At 48.0% G+C, this 17,788-nt stretch overlaps 2 protein-coding genes across 7 annotated transcripts in view; one reads left to right on the top strand and one right to left on the bottom strand.

Annotated features, from left to right (window-relative positions):
* The window catches only part of SLC25A25 (solute carrier family 25 member 25), a 53,718-nt gene extending 40,914 nt beyond the window's left edge, over positions 1–12,804 (bottom strand). For 2 of the 5 annotated variants that reach the window (XM_081339814.1, XM_081339815.1), the window contains exon 1: positions 8,273–8,862. In XM_081339814.1, coding sequence (XP_081195940.1) covers positions 8,273–8,827 — 555 coding nt within the window. In that variant the 5' untranslated portion in view covers positions 8,828–8,862. Of the gene's footprint in view, positions 1–5,855; positions 6,143–8,272; positions 8,863–9,667; positions 9,757–11,988 lie in introns of those variants that run through there. The other 3 variants (XM_081339818.1, XM_081339820.1, XM_081339816.1) reach the window with 2 other exon arrangements.
* NAIF1 (nuclear apoptosis inducing factor 1) lies at positions 9,672–14,044 on the top strand. Of its 2 annotated transcripts, XM_081339851.1 has the most exons (3): positions 9,672–10,665; positions 10,929–11,060; positions 12,814–14,044. In XM_081339851.1, the coding sequence occupies exon 3, from the start codon at positions 12,825–12,827 to the stop codon at positions 13,275–13,277; it is 453 nt and encodes a 150-aa protein (XP_081195977.1). In that variant the 5' UTR covers positions 9,672–10,665; positions 10,929–11,060; positions 12,814–12,824; the 3' UTR covers positions 13,278–14,044. The 2 variants fall into 2 exon arrangements, with proteins under 2 accessions (XP_081195977.1, XP_081195976.1); XM_081339850.1 differs by lacking the exons at positions 9,672–10,665; positions 10,929–11,060 and adding an exon at positions 11,191–12,133.
* The last annotated feature ends 3,744 nt before the right edge of the window (positions 14,045–17,788 follow it).

Genomic DNA, 17,788 nt, shown 5'->3' with positions numbered 1-17,788 from the left:
TTGGATTCGCTTAACAACTGGGTTACTGAGTTAACGACGGCGGTGATCCACCTAACAATCGGGGCAAGAGAGGCCGCAAACACGGGGCAAATGTCACTTCGCAAAAGCCTTGCTCGGCAAACAGAAACTTCAGCCTCAATTGTGGCCGTGAATTGAGGACCGGCTGTAACTGGGCAGCAGAGATTCTGTTGCTATTCCCAAAGATAAGTGAGAATTCTCTGGAACTTTGCTTTGCTCCCCGACGGCATCGACAAAGGAATATGGACTGTGTCCACCCACAGTGGTGAGATAACCTTTATTGACATGAAAATCTGATGCCTGCTCTCAAAGCAACGTGTGTTTGTGTGCATGTATACATACATACACATTACATTGTTAGTTGTTAGCTGCAAAGTCGTGTCCGACCCATCGCGTCCCTATGGACAACGTTCCTCCAGGCACACATTACATATACATGTGGTATATATACATATGCTACATATGGCGTAGGTGGGGGAGGGGGGCAGCCCAAATCTGAGCTTCTAGGTGTGGGGGGAAAACCAATTCCAATGATCGGGCGTGGGCTGGGAAGCTGACCCGGCTCGGACTTTGCTTCTTCCTTGGATGGGGGACCACCAGGAGGTGACAGGGTCAGACTCTGGAGTCAGATTCTTAGCCCCGGGGTGGGAGACCACAAGGGGATCAATTCTGGGAGCAGGGCCTAGACTTGAGAAGGGGGAAAGAGGTGGCCAAGCTCTTCCATACATGTCTGTCAAAACAACAACAACAACAACTGTGCCTGGCCGTGAAGTTGCCGGTATTCAAGATCGACTTAGACTACTAGAATAATCGAATAGAATAATAACTATGTTGTTGTTAGCTGCGAAGTCGTGTCCGACCCATCGTGACCCTATGGACAACATTCCTCCAGGCCTTCCTGTTCTCTACCATCTTCTGGAGTCCATTTAAGCTCACGCCTACTGCTTCAGTGACTCCATCCAGCCACCTCATTCTCTGTCGTCCCCTTCTTCTATTGCCCTCGATCTTTCCCAGCATTAGGCTCTTCTCCAGTGAGTCCTTCCTTCTCATTAGGTGGCCAAAGTACTTGAGTTTTAGCTTCAGGATCTGGCCTTCTAAAGAGCAGTCAGGATTGATCTCCTCTAGGACTGACCGGTTTGATCGCCTTGCAGTCCAAGGGACTCACAGGAGTCTTCTCCAGCACCAGAGTTCAAAGGCCTCAATTCTTTGGCGCTCAGCCTTTCTTATGGTCCAACTTTCACTGCCATACATTGCAACTGGGAAGTATAATAACTATACTGTCATGTTAAATATATATATCGTATATCATATCTATCTATCTCTAGATATATATATACACACACACATACATACGCTATAGATACATATACACACATTTATATATTGATATATAAATAAATCATAGACCATTTAGAATACATAGCGGAAAAGAGAATCTCGAGAATTAACAAGGTTGATGCTAGATGCTATAAAGCTATTACTAGTTGTTCTGCTTCAGATACCGTGAAGGTAGCAAGGAAAACCGGTCGCAGAGAGGATGTGTAGCATCCCTGACAATTCTGCGGACGCTGGTCAAGCGTCCCAGGCTGCAACTGGCACCGGCATCTGATAAGTCAACACAAAGGCTAACAGCACAGTTAACTGCCCAAAGCCAACAAGGGTGGACAAATTGAGCCTGTCTGATAAGGGCCGAGATGCCAAAGCAACCATATCCAACTACGGCAAACAAAGAGGAATGATGGAAGAGGGCATTTATTTACACACCGTGTGAGGAACGTGCTTACCTACCAGTACAGACAGACCTCGAGTTACAACCGTTTGCTTAGCGAGCGTCCAAAGTTACAGCGGCACTGAAAGTGGTGACTTGCCAGCGTTGTCCACACTTAACAAACGTTGCGGCGTCCCTGTGTCACACCATCAAAGTTTGGCGACTTGGCAGCCGACTCACGTTTATGACAGTTGCGGTGATCACCTTTCGCCACTTGCCGACAAACGAAGTCAACTGGGAGGGGGAGCCAGTCACTTAACAGCTGGGTTACTTCCGTAACAACTGCCTCGATTCACTTAACAGCTGTGGCCAGACAGGTCATAAAATGGGGCAAAACTCACTCAGCTGTCCCACATACCAATTTCAGGCTCAATTGTGGTTGTTAAGTGGGGGGGCTACCTCTATTTCCTTGCACAAATCCATCACCAAGGACCCCCCCCTCCCACTAGGTGTGCTGCAAACCCTTTTCCTGCCCACCCGCCCGCCCGCCCACCCACCCCAAAACAAAAGCCCTTCAAAGGCTTGCATAGATTATTCAGTATCTCTAATCCAGACATGTCAAACACAAGGCCCGGGGGCCGGATGCGGCCCGCAAAGTGGTTTCATGTGGCCCGCGAAGCCATCCTGGAAACAGTAATGGCCCCCACTGCCTTGGCCCTGGCCCAGAGACCCTCAGATCTGTCCCACTCCTGCCCAGGCCCCCATAGGCGAACGATGTAGAGCTGGCCATGCCCACCCAGTAGGCCATACGCACTATAGCCACGCCCACCCAGTAGGCCACGCCCACCCAGGCCACACCCACCTGGTCCCCCCCCCCAGGGCAAGCGCAATGCTGATGCGGACCTCAATGAAATTGAGTTTGACACCCCTGCTCTAATCTCTTCTTTCCTGAACTGGTGTTTACACCTTCATCTCTTTCCATCACCTTCATCTCTTTCCATCGATAAAATCAATTTGGCCAAACTATTCTGTTGTTTCCCCCTGCTTTGTTCTCCCTGCCCACCCCCCAACTACAAGTCCAGGCAATCCAATTCGTCACAACTTTCTAGAGGGCTGCCCAGAATCCACCACCACCACCCCAAAAGCAGCTTCTGTTTTAGGGTGTTCTCCTGGAATGATATATTCTCGTGAGAATATCCTGTTATTCAGATTATCTCGAATAATCTGCAAGACCCTTGCAGGGCTTTCATTTCGGGGTGGGGGGGTGGGGGGGGAGGAAAGGATGGGCAGGAAAAGGGTTTGGTGCATGCATAGCAAATGGTGCATGTGAGGTATTTGTGCAAGAAATGCTCCAGCTGGGGTTTGTTAATCTCAGAAATGGCCATTTCTGCAAAAGAGCACACGAGGCACGAGAAACACAAGCCTAGTTCCCAATGACAGTCCCTTGGTGAAGACTAGTTGCTAACCTCTTTGACAAGATTCTGACTTTTCCAATTTCAGGCTTACGCAGTTGGGAAGCGGGCAACGCAAAAAACGCTCCAGACACAAAGGTTACGCTATCCGCCTTTCTTTGCATTAGCCTAAACGTAACTGATTATGAATCATGCTATGAGGAAGGAGGCAGAAAGCCAGCTAGATAAAACCATTGTTTATTTAACGCTAGGGATGTACGTGCATTTGATAGGGTAATCAATAGATGGAGATGCAGGCCTCAATGGGCTTTACCATTGACATTTTGAGGCTGGGGAAAAAATAAAATAACGGGAAGGACAGCGCCAAGCTAGGGATGAAACCCAAGATACTGACAGCCCTGTGAGGGAGTCCCGCGGATTCGCTATCCGCCTTTCTTTGCATTAGCCTAAACGTAACTGATTATGAATCATGCTATGAGGAAGGAGGCAGAAAGCCAGCTAGATAAAACCATTGTTTATTTAACGCTAGGGATGTACGTGCATTTGATAGGGTAATCAATGGATCGCAATGCACGCCTCAATGGGCTTTACCGTCGACATTTTGAGGCTGGGGAAAAAATAAAATAACGGGAAGGACAGCGACAAGCTAGGGATGAAACCAAAGATACCGACACCCCTGCGAGGTAGTCCACGCAGGAAACCAAAGCCATGAGTGTGAACACTACCTACATTGTAAGGTTACAATAACAGAGGGCCTTGCAGGTGTCTCCCACCACACACACACACATACACACTAGGGAGGGTCCAGATACACATGTGTATCCTGATAGCCAAATCTGGCCCTAGATTCTGCCTCAGTTTACCTTCCCAATAAGTAACCAAGTCGGACGATCATATAAAAGCAGTTGGAGTACTCTGATAAAATGCAGTCTCTCTATGAAAAAGAGTGAGAACCTTGAGCCCCATGTTACATTTCTTTTTACAGTTAACATAACAAAGAAAAATGAAAGAGGAAAGTTGATTGGACAGGATAAAAGTAACCTCCCCTTTGCATAGGAAAATAGAATATAGAGTAGAATAGAAGAAGAAAATAGACTGCAGAATAGAATACAGAATAGACTGCAGAATAGAATAAAATGCAGGAATAGAATACAGAATAAAATGCAAAACAGACTGCAGAATAGAATAACAGAGTTGGAAGGGACCTTGTAGGTCATCTAGTCCAACCCCCTGCCCAAGCAGGAGTCCCTACTCCATTTCTGACCGATGGCAATCCAGTCTCTTCTCGAAACCTTTCAGGGACGAAGCTCCCACAACACGCAAACACGTTACACACCGGCATCCCATAACATCACCCACGTCCATTAAAATGAGGTGCGACCCCAGAAGAGGTGTAAACTGTAAGGGGGGAAGGGAGGTGATTTGGAGTTGACAAAAGAGGCTGGACAGCCACTTATCTGAAATGAGTCCTGCTTGAGCAGGGAGGGGAGGGCTGGACTAGAAGACCTCCCAGGTCCCCTCCAGCTTCTATTCCTATTCCAAGATAAACCAGACCCCCACACCCCCCAATTGGTACCAACCACCTTTTTTTTCTTCTTCCAAGCCTCCAGCCCTGCTTATAAGTTCAGGGATGTTAAAAAAAAGCTCATTAAACCTGAACCTCCTTTTAAAAAGAGAGCAAATAAGATCATCATCATCATCATCATAAAAATACCACGACCCGGCCATCGAAACTGCACAATGATGGATGAAATGTGTAACAGTGATACTCATTGTCATCGAGGAACAGGGAACTATGTCCAAAAACTTTGCAAAACACATCCAGAAACTGCAGCTTCCTGCAATAACTCCAGCAAAGCTACAAAAAACTGCGCTACGGAGCATCTTACATTTTAAGGAGATACCTGGTTGATACCTAGGATGCTGGCAGCAACCGGTGTCAACCATCAGCGCCAGTCAGTTTGAGTGTTCAGTTGACTGAGGTTCATGTTTTATGAATAAAAGTTTTATGTAATAATAATAATAATAATAATAATAATAATAATAATAATAATAATACCACCTAGGATGCTGGCAGCAACCCGTCTCAACCATTAATGCCAGTCAGTTTGAGTGTTCAGTTGGCTGAGGTTCATGTTTTATGAATAAAAGTTTTATATAATAATAACAATAATAATAATAATACCACCACCACCTAGGATGCTGGCAGCAATCTGTGTCAACCATTAGTGCCAGTCTGTTTGAGTGTTCAGTTGACTGAGTTTCATATTTAATGAATAAAAGTTTTATATAATAATAATAATAATAATAATAATACCACCACCACCTAGGATGCTGGCAGCAACCCGTGTCAACATTAGTGCCAGTCAATTTGAGTGTTCAGTTGACTGAGTTTCATGTTCTATGAATAAAAGCTTAATAATAATAATAATAACAACAACAACAACAACAACAACAACACCTAGGATGCTGGCAGCAACCCATGTCAACCATTAGTGCCAGTCAATTTGAGTGTTCAGTTGACTGAGTTTCATGTTTCATGAATAAAAGTTTTATAATAATAACAATAAAACAGCAACACCAATAAGAAAAATACATAAATTAAATAATAATAGTAATAATAAGGCGAAATGCCTCTCAGGGGCCCCTCATAATGACCCAGGCGGAGGGAGGGGGGGTGAAGAGAGAGACCGGGAGGGGGAGCCCCCCCCACTCACCCAGAGGTCCCGCTCGGAGCGGTGCAGGCCGAGGCGCTCCAGCCCGACGGCCAGGTCGTGGACGCAGAGCGCGCCGTCTCGGTTAACGTCCAGCTGGACGAAGAGGCTGTAGAGGCGCCGCTCGTGCTCGGCCAGGAACCGGGAGGCGGCCTCGCCGGACGAGGAAGAGGAGGAGGAGGAGGAGGAAGGGGAGGCGGAGACCCCGCCGCACTGACAAAGCACGCCGTTCACCACCGCCGGGGAAGCCAGCGAACGCCGCGCGCCGGCCGGCATAACCGCCACACAGCGCCCGGGCCCCGCCTCTCAGCGGAAAATGGCCGCCCGTCCGGCGGAAGCGGCCTTTCTGAAGCCAAGTCCCGCCCCTCCGGAGGGCGCACCGCCCTCTCATTGCCCGACGGCGCCGTCGCTTCTCTAAGCTGGGCCAATCCGAAAAGGGAAAGAGGGCGGCGCGGAGGAAGTCTCGCGAGAAGCCAAAGGGAGGACGGAAAGACGACGCGTCTGCTTTGCTCCTCCTGCTCCTCCTCCCCGTCTTCCCGCCACGCGACTGGAGGCGGGGCGCAACGGCCGTTCTAAACCAATCGGCTTCGAGCTGCCCCGGATGGAAGGGACCCCCGTCCCCGCCGCCAATCGCCGCCCCTTCGCGCGAGGCGCGGGGAGGGAAGGAGGGAGAGGGCGGGCTCTGACCCCCTAATGGGCAAAGAGCTGCGCCAATGAGAAGCAGGGGCACGAGGGGGCCGATTCTGGAAGCCATTACGCCACTGCCGCAAACTAGAGACGCTCTGCGGGGCGGGTGTCGCCGGGGAGTTGGGGTACGCAATTTGCGTACCCTTTCCTCGCCTGCTGGGAAAGGGGACGGCGGGAAGATGGGGGGGCACGAAATGGCGGGAGGTGGGGGGGCGCTGGGGGGGGTGTCCAAGGCCATGCTGGGGGGGCTTTTCTGCCACCAGGCCCGAAGCCTGAAGCCCCCTCGCTGAGCCCCCCATAATTCCCCCTGACTCCCCCACTTCCTTTTATTTTGGTGGGGGGGGTTGGAAAAAAAAATGATAAATTAGAATTTATAAGTTAGAATTAACTTTTCTGCCAGAATGCAAATGACAGCGATGCCCTTCTCTCCTCCCCCTCCCCAAATTCACCCCTGAAATTTAATTTTTGCGGCTAGACTTAATTTAATTTTAATTTAATTTTATATTGGATTGTTTTTAAATTTTGCCTTGTAAACCGCCCTGAGTCCTTTTGGGAATAGGGCGGTATATAAACCGAATAAATAAATAAAATAAATAAATACATGGAAGCCGCTAAGGCTTCCTAATCTCTTATTTTCCCATCCTCTCCCTCCCCCCAAAAAATTGAATATTTATAGTAATTATTGAGGCGTCTTTTTCCTCCCTGAGAAATTAAACTGAGAAAAGGAACTCGTGAAGTGGAAATTAGATGAATTTTCCCCACCCCCGATTTATCCCTCTCATTGAAGCCCCCATAATTTCCTCATTCCCCTCCCCCACAAAAATATATAAAATTATTGAGACTTCTTTGGGCTGCCTTCCTCAGGAATTATATGAGAAATGAATTTATCTCCGTTATGTGGATATTCAACCCGTTAAAGGGCCGTTTTCCCACTCCTGCCCCCCCCATCCCAAAAAATTGAATTTACCAGTGTATAACTAAAGACTCCATTCGTTTTTTTCATGCTTCAGAAAAAATCGGGGGTCGGCCTTACTGCTATTGCATTTTTTCCCCCTTTTTATTTTAGCAAAGGGCTGTTACAGCTGTGTGGGATTTTCCCACGTAGTTCCCTATTTCAAGAGACCCCAAGTATCCCATTGGGAGAGTCCTATTTTCCCAACAGCCTTAGAGATAGGTGGTCCAATTCCAAAATGCCATCCTAAACCTCAACCTGCCTTCTCTGACTCCCTTTGGGGCACAAATCTAAACCCTGATTTCTGGGCTTCAAGTCCAGAAATAACCAAATGAGATGCTGTCCTAGGTAAGGTTGTACGAAAGGACCACCTGAGCAGCATCGGAGTCCATTAAAGACTCCTTGTATTTGCCGTTGGGCCAACCCTCTTGATTCCTTCTCATTTAGCTTCTTTCTTGGTCTTAAAACGCCACCCATCTTCCCCCGTGGCGCTCTGTAATTTTCTTCAAAAAGTAGCACGCTAATTTGGAGAGCTAATTTCTGCTTGATTCACAAAAATATAATTAGTGCCTACCTAGGTTTGGCCATTTACCTTCGGTCCTGTGGCTTATAAATAGTTCTCTGGCTCCATTTATCAGCCCTTTGGTTGAATTTTGCATCCACCCACCCTTTTAGGAGATATTCTTGCGTAAGAAAAATCTCTCTTCTTCCAGAATAGGGTGACTTGCTACAAAATTGTCCCCCCCCCCCCGATCTGTTTTTTTCAACATGATCCCCTTACCTTTTGCAGGGTCAGTCTCCGGACTTCATCTCGAGACCCCTGATCTGGCTTGCGGTCTTCCTCCTTGGGCCCTCCTTCGGCCATGTCGTCTCCTCCGGCCCCGCCAGCTAAAAAACGGAAGATGAACTTCTCCGAACGGGAGGTGGAGATCATCGTCGAAGAACTGGAGCGAAGCAAGCACCTGCTCATCAACCACTTCAACGCCGGCGTGCCACTGACCGTCAAGGCCGCCGCTTGGCACAACATCCTCCGACGGGTCAACGCGGTGGCCACCTGCCGCCGGGAGCTGCCGGAAGTGAAGAAGAAGTGGTCAGACCTCAAGACGGAGGTACGGCGCAAGGTCGCCCAAGTCAGAGCCGCTGTAGAAGATGGTGGCAATGACCACGAAGGAGGCGGGGAAGGCCAGGAAGCTGAAGAAGATGCAACAGGGACCTCTGCAGCCCCAGTGATACTCACCCCCATGCAGCAGCGCATCTGTAACCTGCTGGGAGAAGCCACCATCATCAGCTTGCCCGCGGGAAGCTGCACCGGCACCCATACGGCGGAAATACCCATTACAGCTGCCGCAACCACCGTCACCCTTACCCAGAGTAAGTAGTTTGTTCTTTCCTTCCCATACAGCCATTGTTAGATTAGCGAATGGCTTGGTCACCTTAAGGCAGGTGGACTTCTAGTCCCAGAATTCTGGATGGGGGTGTGTGGACTTCAACTCCCAGAATTCTGGCTGGGGGGGTGAATGGACCAACACCCAGAATTCTGGATGGGGATATGTGGACTTTACCTCCCAGAATTCTGGCTAGGGCGATGTGAATTTCAACTCCCAGAATTCTGGATGGGGGGGTGTGGACTTCCAACTCCCAGAATTCTGGCTGAGGCGATGTATGGACTTCAGCTCCCACAATTCTTGCTGGCTGGGGAATTCTGGGGTTTGGAGTCCAGCCATCTTCAAATTGCTGAGGTTGAGAAACCCTGATCTGGTGTTTTTGGTTTTCCCCATCCTGGACTGAACCAGGTGCATGTCCAGCACCTGATCTAGAGTTTGGGGAAAGCAAGCTCGCCTGGAACCAGCCCAATGTGTTTGGCAACAGCGGGTAACCTGCACCTTTAAGGCCACACCTCACTGCCTCTTGACTGACTCCGCAACCCGGCTGCTTGCAGCCTGTTCAGAACACGGCAATCTCCTTTTGTCCTCGCCAGCCAGAGGAGGAGAAAAATGTAGGCAAGGCGGGCAAAAAGAGGGTGGGGTTGAACGCAAAAAAACCCCCAAGATGGGTTTTCCATCTCCTCCTGCCTCACCTCCGTTCACTGCTTCTATTAATCCCGCCAGGTGACTTAGTTGTAGATGGTTGTTTTCTCCAGTAGCCCCCGGAGATATTTGATAAAAGCATTCTGTACCTGTTGTGTTCTTGACCCACTCCCTTCCTTGCAATGGACTCTTCCCGTCTCTTGTTCCTGCCCCCAAACCAAGGCCCATTTGGAGACTCCTGTCCTTGAAAAAGAAAAAAAATATTGCACTGATAAACTCAATCGACCTAATTTCTCAGGAAACATCCTTCCCCTCTTAAGGCCACGGATAGGTCAGTCAATAGGCTTTGTGTGTGATAATCAGTAGATTTATTTATTTATTTATTTTATTACATTTATATACCGCCCTTTCCCGGAGGACTCAGGGCGGTTTACAGGGTAATTAAAAACCAAAATACAAAAGTTAAAAAACCAAGTTTAAAAAAAATTAAATTTATCCCTGTATAAGTAAAACCCCAATTAAAATAAAATTAATCCTCAGCCTGGGCCAGAGAGCTCGAAGAGCCAGGTCTTCAGGTCCCGGCGGAATGAACGGAGGTCGGGGGCAGTCCTCAGCTCCACTGGCAGCTGGTTCCAAAGGGCAGGCGCCCCCACTGAGAAGGCCCTATCCCTGGGTGTCGTCCGCCGGCAATCTCTTGCCGGTGGCACCCTGAGAAGACCCTCCCTGTGGGAGCGCACTGGACGAAGGGAACTTGATGCCGGCAGCAGGTGTTCCCTCAGATATCCCGGACCCAAGCCATGTAGGGCTTTATAGGTCATCACCAGCACCTTGAATTTTTGCTTTTTTTTCACCGGCCCTGGGCAATTTATCAAGTGGGAGACTGTAATACCATCCTGTATTTATGGAGCGCTGCTCATGCTAGATCCATAAGGCGACTGTTTTCAAAGGGGGAAACAGGACGCTCCTGAGTCCTTTGCCTCACGCAGGTCTATGAATCATAGCTTAAACGCCACCACCCAAGCCGTTTCCTTCGCTCTAAAGCAGCTCCTCCTCGTCTGTCTTTCAACGCTGGTCTTCTCCGTTGTCCTCCAACTTTTCCTCCTTCCCAGCCGCAGCAGAGAAGCAGCATCCGTTTGGGAGGCTACAGGTAGTCCTCAACTTACAACAGTTCGTTTAGCGACCGTTCAAAGTTGCACCGGCACTGGGGTGTGTGTGTGTGTGAAAGAAAATGGCTTAACGATCATCTTTCACGCTTCCGACCCTTGCTAAGTGAAACCTTTGTGACCTGGGTTTGCCCCATTTTAACGACCTTCCTTGCCACAGTTGTTAAGTGGATCGCGGCAGTTGTTAAATTAGCCAGAACCTGTTTGCTAAGTGAAACCTGGCTTCCCTACTGACTTTGCTTCTCAGAAGGTCGCCAAAGGGATCACGTGACCCTGGATAGCTGCAGCCGTCATAAATACGAGTCAAATCGCCAAGCGTCTGAATTTTGATCCTATGAACACGGGGATGCCACAACGGTCACAAGTGTGAAAACTGGTCGTAAGTCGCTTGTTTCAGTGCTGCTGTAACTTTGAATGGTCACTAACCAAATGGTTGTAAGCCAGGGACCACCTGTAAGCAGCGGGACGCCTTGCCTCCAGACGTTTTGGGTGCTCCAGCACTGCAGGCTTTTAAGGAGTGATTAGACAGCCATTTGTCTGCAATGGTGTAGACTGTTGGGGCTCCTTGTTGAGCAGGGGGTTGGACTAGAAGACCTCCAAGGTCCCTTCCGACTCTGTCGTTCCGATCCTTAAGCTGCCAAAATGGGAAGCATTGTCAGAGTCATTGCCGGGTGCAGGGTTACCAGTGGCAACTGATCAGGCTGGAAACATATTTTTCCGCTTCTCCCACGTCACTTGCTATGTGTAATACCTCAAGCTGTCTCCCCCAGCCCTGTTCCTTTCTTTCCTTCACACCAGCTGTGAACGCAGAAGGCATAAAAGTCACCACTCACTTAGCCACAATTGACTGGATTCGCACAATGCATGTCAAGCGCCAGGGATTACCAGCAATCTAATAACCGATCGTTCCCCGTAACCTCCCGCTTATTCTGACATGACGTACAAGCTTATAAATACTACACCTATAAATAGCATGATTACCAAACACAGTCTTTTGTAGCAGGCTGATAAAGAAGAAACCGCCTCATTTTTTTATGACCACCCCCTTGCACCTGTCTAAGGAATGCATCTTTTGCCATTTCAGTCCACTTTGCTACCCAGGGTGTAGTGTCTTCAAAATAGCAAAAAAAAAAAAATACAGTATTACAGGGTGGGAAATGTAGTTGTCCCGTGTGTTTTCTGGGCCCAGGAACTCCGGTTTTGTTTCCAAACCTTTATTTCTCAAGATTCTAGCTGAAAAACACAATTTTTAGGATGCTTTAATTCCCAGATCCAAAGGTGCTTTTTCCAGAGGCAACTGGACTTACTTGTTTTTCCTTGGAAGACGTTTCGCTTCTCATCCCAGAAGCTTCTTCAGCTCTGACAGGATGGTGGGAAAATGGGAGGATTTATACTCCTTGCAGACCGCTGGTCGTTTGCCTTCATTTAGAGAGCCATTGAAGCCACTTGAAGGTTCGTCTGTGTCCTCGGGGTCGCCTGAGTGGTGCAAATGGGTGTGGAGCCTTCTTGGCTGCAGGATGTTTACTGCCCTGGGTCCCTGGAGGCAGAAAAGGCAGGCAGAGGCTGTTGGAGATGAGTCTGGGTTGTCTGCCTCTCAAACCGAAGTGCAAATGGTTACTGTAATCTGCATCCGTTCGTACTCCCCCGCCATCCAAAGAGCGTTCATCCCAAAGGGCATCCCTGAATTAACCAGTGGAACAACCTGCCTCCAGAAGTGATGAATGCTCCAACACTGGAAGTTTTTAAGAAGAGACTGGACAGCCATTGGTCTGAAATGGTGTAGGGTTTCCTGCCTGAGCAGGGGGTTGGACTAGATGACCTCCAAGGTCCCTTCCAACTTGTGATGATGATGATGATGTCTAAGGAGGTTCTCAGTCGTCCAGGTCATGAGAAGCGAAACACCTTCAAAGGAAAAACAGGAACGTCCAGTTGCCTCCTGAAAAAGCAAGCTTTGAGACAACAAGGACCCGGATGACTGAGAATCTCCATAGACATTTAATTCCCAGATTTAATTCTAAACCCAATTTGTAGAGATGCCTCCATTCCCAGATTTAATTCCGCCTGTCCACCGTTTTGTCAACCCTTTTGTCGAGAGGCCCGTGCAAACATCCCGCTTCCTCTTCTTTCCTTAGTTCCCGCCGAGATGACTTACCACAGCCTGGAAGACGGGGTGGTGGAGTACTGTACCACCGAAGCCCCCACCGCCGAAGCCCCCCTGGAGATGATCACCCAGCCAGCCGAAGTGTCGGCCAAACCCCAGGAACTGAAAAACAGGATCGCTCTGAACTCCTCCAAGCTGCTGCAGGAGCAGCGGGTCACCAACCTCCACGTCAAAGAGATCGCCCAGCACCTCGAGCAGCAGAACGAGCTGCTGCAGAAAATCCGCCACTCTCAGGAGGTGCAGGCCTGCGCGCAGGAACGCCAGGCCCAAGCCATGGAAGGGATGCAGGCCGCCCTCAACGCCCTGATCCAGATCATGCACCCGGTGATTAAGGACTTCCGGCGTTTTTTGCAGAGCAACACCCCCGTGGCGCCTTCGGGGACAGCCGATCCGAGCCAAGCGACCCAGAACGGACAGGACAGCCTCATTCAATGAAATTTGGAAGAAGGGATGCCTTCTGAACCCAGCCTTTGGCCCAGCAAGAGGCGACGGGCGGCCTATTTCGTGCCAGCCGGCTGGTTTAGAAGCCAAACCCACCCCCCTTTTTTTTTAAATTGTTTACGCAGTTCCTTGAACTGACTCTGTTAGGCCTAAACCCTAACTGAAACCTTTGGATTTTTAAAGGAAAAGATTGGCAAATAGATTTTGATATAAAAAAGAAAGCAGCCTTTCTGTCTCTTTTCTTTCTTTCTTTCTTTTTTTTCTAAATTGGTCCAAAAGTTGGTGTTTTCCCCATTCGGGCTAGGAGAGGCAGGTGACCGCTTTTGCCATCCTACCTAAGGAATTCTTGGAACTTAGGGAAAGGAGACCACAGGTAGCAAAGTAAGGGTGAATAATTGTAGACCCTGTAGGTGTAGGAGATCCTTGAATTGTGTGGGTGGGACGTGTGGATCGCTAAAACGGGATTGCTAAGCATTCATCCACCACACTTAATAATGCTGTGGTGCCTGTACTAAAACACACATTCTGATCCGTACAGGACAGCCTGCAAGGTGGCAATCACAAACACGAGCATTATGAGAGGCGATACGATGAACCTTAGTTTATTGAATGAGAACCTCTGAAGCCACAGCCAGAAAGTCCTTCTGGTTTAATACAACGTACTCAGCCAAGATCACTGCAGATGGGGATTGTAGCCAAGAAATTAAAAGACGCTTGCTCCTGGGGAGGAAAGCCATGGCAAATCTAGACAGCACATTAAAAAGTAGAGACATCACCCTGTCAACAAAAATGCGTATAGTCAAGGCTGTGGTCTTCCCAGTTGCAATGTATGGCTGTGAAAGTTGGACCATAAGAAAGGCTGAGCGCCAAAGAATTGAGGCCTTTGAACTGTGGTGCTGGAGAAGACTCCTGCGAGTCCCTTGGACTGCAAGGCGATCAAACCGGTCAGTCCTAGAGGAGATCAACCCTGACTGCTCTTTAGAAGGCCAGATCCTGAAGCTAAAACTCAAGTACTTTGGCCACCTAAGGAGAAGGAAGGACTCACTGGAGAAGAGCCTAATGCTGGGAAAGATTGAGGGCAAGAGAAGAAGGGGACGACAGAGAAGGAGGTGTCTGGATGGAGTCACTGAAGCAGCTGGTGTGAGCCGAAATGGACTCCAGGAGATGGTAGAGGACAGGAAGGCCTGGAGGAACGTAGTCCATGGGGTCGCGATGGGTCGCACACGACTTCGTAGCTAAGAACAAAAACACTCAGCCATAACTTGGTATTTGTGGACGGAGGCTTGTTGCATTCGGCCATCTATACAACAGGTCCACAACAAAAACTTACAAACCCTGTTGCTGTTTTACATGCAGAGGGTTCCCCGTATCCGAAGCTTTTAAAAAAAAATAGAGCAGTAGGGAAGGCTGTTTTTCCAGCAACTTGGATTTGAAAGATAAAGTAAGTCCAGATGTCCTATATATTTCCTGGTGTTTATGCTACCTGCAGGGGGCATAATACCCCCACGTTTCTATCTTTGAAAAAACTAGCATAGCGTTAAACCCCTGGGCTCCCCAAAGTAAAATAAATCTAAAAGGCCATTAACTGAGAACTTTGTTCAGCCATCAGCCACGTACTCCGTGACAAATGAACACCGTAGTGTCAAAAACGATGGATAAGCAAGAAGCTACATTCGTACTTCTGGTCCTTTTATTCTCACGTAGTCCGAACAAGAAAAAGAAGCCTAAAGATTTATTTATTTTTAAACATTTTTAGGCTGGCCAACCCTCTCCTAAAATAATTAGATGAAACAAACGCCAAGAAGAGTTGGTTTTCGTGCCTTGCCTGACATTTCTTAGGTCCCAAATAGGACTTTCTCTCCCATGATGTTCTATATAGGAATAAAAAAAAGAGAACAATCTGCATTGTTAGTATTTAGCCACAAAGTCTGGCTTTCTCTTCTGGCTTTGCAGCACAGCCTCCTGTTGTAAGAGGGTAGAGTACACTTAGAGCATAAGAAGTATAACAAGTTCTCTAAGGCTACTCCACTTGGTTAGCCTGTGCTGGTAGCAATTCACCACTTACCGTTCTGCCTAATCCTTTTCAGAACACGTGAGTCCCTTCTGGGGGAAAAAAAAGGAAAAAAAAGATAATCTAAAGCAGCGTTTCTCAACCTCAGCAGCTTGCAGATGTGCAGACTTCAATTCCCAGAATCCCTCCAATTCCACATCCCACCCCCCCACCCCCAGATGTTTAGATAAGCTGCTTCCTGCATTGGCCCTTTTTTCAGTTCTCCCAACTGCAAAGGTTTACGCAAGGAATTCTAACCACCACATAATTAGCGTGGCATGCCAATTCCAGCCTTTATGGTTTGCCAGCCACGTTTTTTTGGCCTAGTGTTACATATCAGGGACCCGGTGGCTCAGTGGGCTAGGACGCTAAGCTTGTCGATCAGAAGGTCGGCGGTTTGGCGGGTCGAATCCCGAGTGCCGCGTAGCAGAGTGAGCGCCTCTTACTCGTCCCAGCTTCTGCCAACCTAGCAGTTCGAAAGCACGTCAAAATGCAAGTAGGAAAATAGGGACCACTCCGGTGGGAAGGTAACAGTGCTCCGTGCGCCTTTGGCGTCTAGTCATGCCGGCCACATGACCACGGAGACCTCCTCGGACAAGCGCTGGCTCTTCGGCTTTGAAACGGAGATGAGCACCGGCCCCTAGAGTCGGAAACGACTAGCACGCATGTGCGGGGGAACCTTTACCTTTACCTACATATCAGGATATCTGAGGATGTCAACCTGTCCTCCCCATTCCTGAGTTGGACACCTGAACCAGTACTGCTAGGCAACGGAAACCGAACAAACCAGTTTGAGCTTATGTAAACCAGCTGAAAGGGCAGTCATCACCTCTCCTGGTTTGTGGTATTTTCCTCAAGACAACATAAGGAAGTGTAAAGGTTTTTGTTGTTGTTTTTTTAAGAAAAGAATTTCTGGTTTTTCTACATAACTGGGAAGAATTCTTTTAAAAGAATTGGCCTCTTTTAACCTATAGTTCCAAATGCAGAAACAGTCCGGCTTGGGATTTGCCACTTGGTCAACCTCTCAAGTTCTCCATATGCTCAAAAAAAATAAAACAAAAAACCACCCCAATTTATTTTCATCTATTCACAACTTTAAAGTCCAAACAGAAGAGCAGAAAAAAAAACACATAACCAGCATGGCAAGGCAAGTAACTCAGAACCAACAGAATCCCGCCCCCGCCCCCCCCCCCAGAATAACAAACCGGATTCATACCTGGCATCAGTCTTGGTTTGTGTAACAGTGGTTGAGGGAATAAATCAAAATTTGCTAGGTTTGAGACATAGAAATCCTCTTGTAAGTTGGACACCGCCTAACTCATCGGAATTAATTACCTTTGTAAATCCCAACCTGAGCAATAGGTTGCATAACAAAAATATAAGCCTCTATTGTTAATGTAATTCTTACAAAACGTCCCTTTTTCTTTTTTCCCTTGTATTGTGTTGCTTTCATTTACCTTTGTGGGGTATTCTAAGTAAGCCACATTTTTCCACCCCAGCTTTCTCAGCCATCTGGGAATGGAAGCTTTCTGGCCTCCCAGAAAATAGCGGCAAGGAAGCAAAAAAAAATTAAAATAAAATAAATTAAAGCCCACATTCCTGTAATACGTGATCTTTCCAGCACTCGCAGTCGTGACTAAGCAAACCATGCCTTAACGCAGGGGGTTTTCAAATATGGCCCTTTTAGGAGTTGTGGACTTCAACTTCCAGAATTCCTCAGCCAGGCACGCGGAATTCTGGGAGTTGAAGTCCACAAGTCCTAAAAGGGCCAAGTTTGAAGCCCCCTGCCTTAATGTATCGGAGCTCAGTAATGGTCCTTTTTCCACATTAATCTTGGACTCCAAATTAAAAACTAGCCTTTATTGCCCAGCTAGGTTTATAGAGCGATCAATGCTTATTTTTTTTTAAAAACAGGCTAATTTATCCTGCACTCTGATGCATTTGGGAATCTTGGTTTCTGGGAACTTCAGACATGCCCATTGGATGTGTATCCTGTGACTCGATGGGTTCAGCAGATCTTTGGGCCTTTTTGCAAATCTGTCGATTGATAACATCAGCCTGGTAGTCAGCTTAATTGTAAAACAAAGCCTCCGAAGAAACAAAAGCTTTCCGATCAAAGCTGTTGAATAAACACGGAGTAGAACAACAGGTAGAGGACAGGAAGGCCTGGAGGAACGCTGTCCATAGGGTCGCGATGGGTCGGACACGACTTCGCAACTAACAACAAGAACAACAGGATTCATTGTCCCACTAAACTTTGATACATCTATAATCCCTTGGTGTAATCACATGGCAAGTCCAAAGGGGAAGTTTAGAAGGCTGAATCACAAGAGGCTTTTCCATCCTGGCGTTATAATTAGTTAGGAAAATGTATTTAATTTTCCACGGAGGAGAAGACTCCACCAAAGAGGTTTTATTAGACCCTTCATGCTTCTCCTAATCTTAGGAAGGCGTT

The sequence above is a fragment of the Vipera berus genome (genome assembly GCF_964194415.1).
Source record: "Vipera berus genome assembly, chromosome: 15".
Classification (NCBI taxonomy): Eukaryota; Metazoa; Chordata; class Lepidosauria; order Squamata; family Viperidae; genus Vipera; species Vipera berus.
The sequence above is the reverse complement of the archived record's forward strand: the minus strand, read 5'-3'. Positions and strand labels throughout refer to the sequence as shown.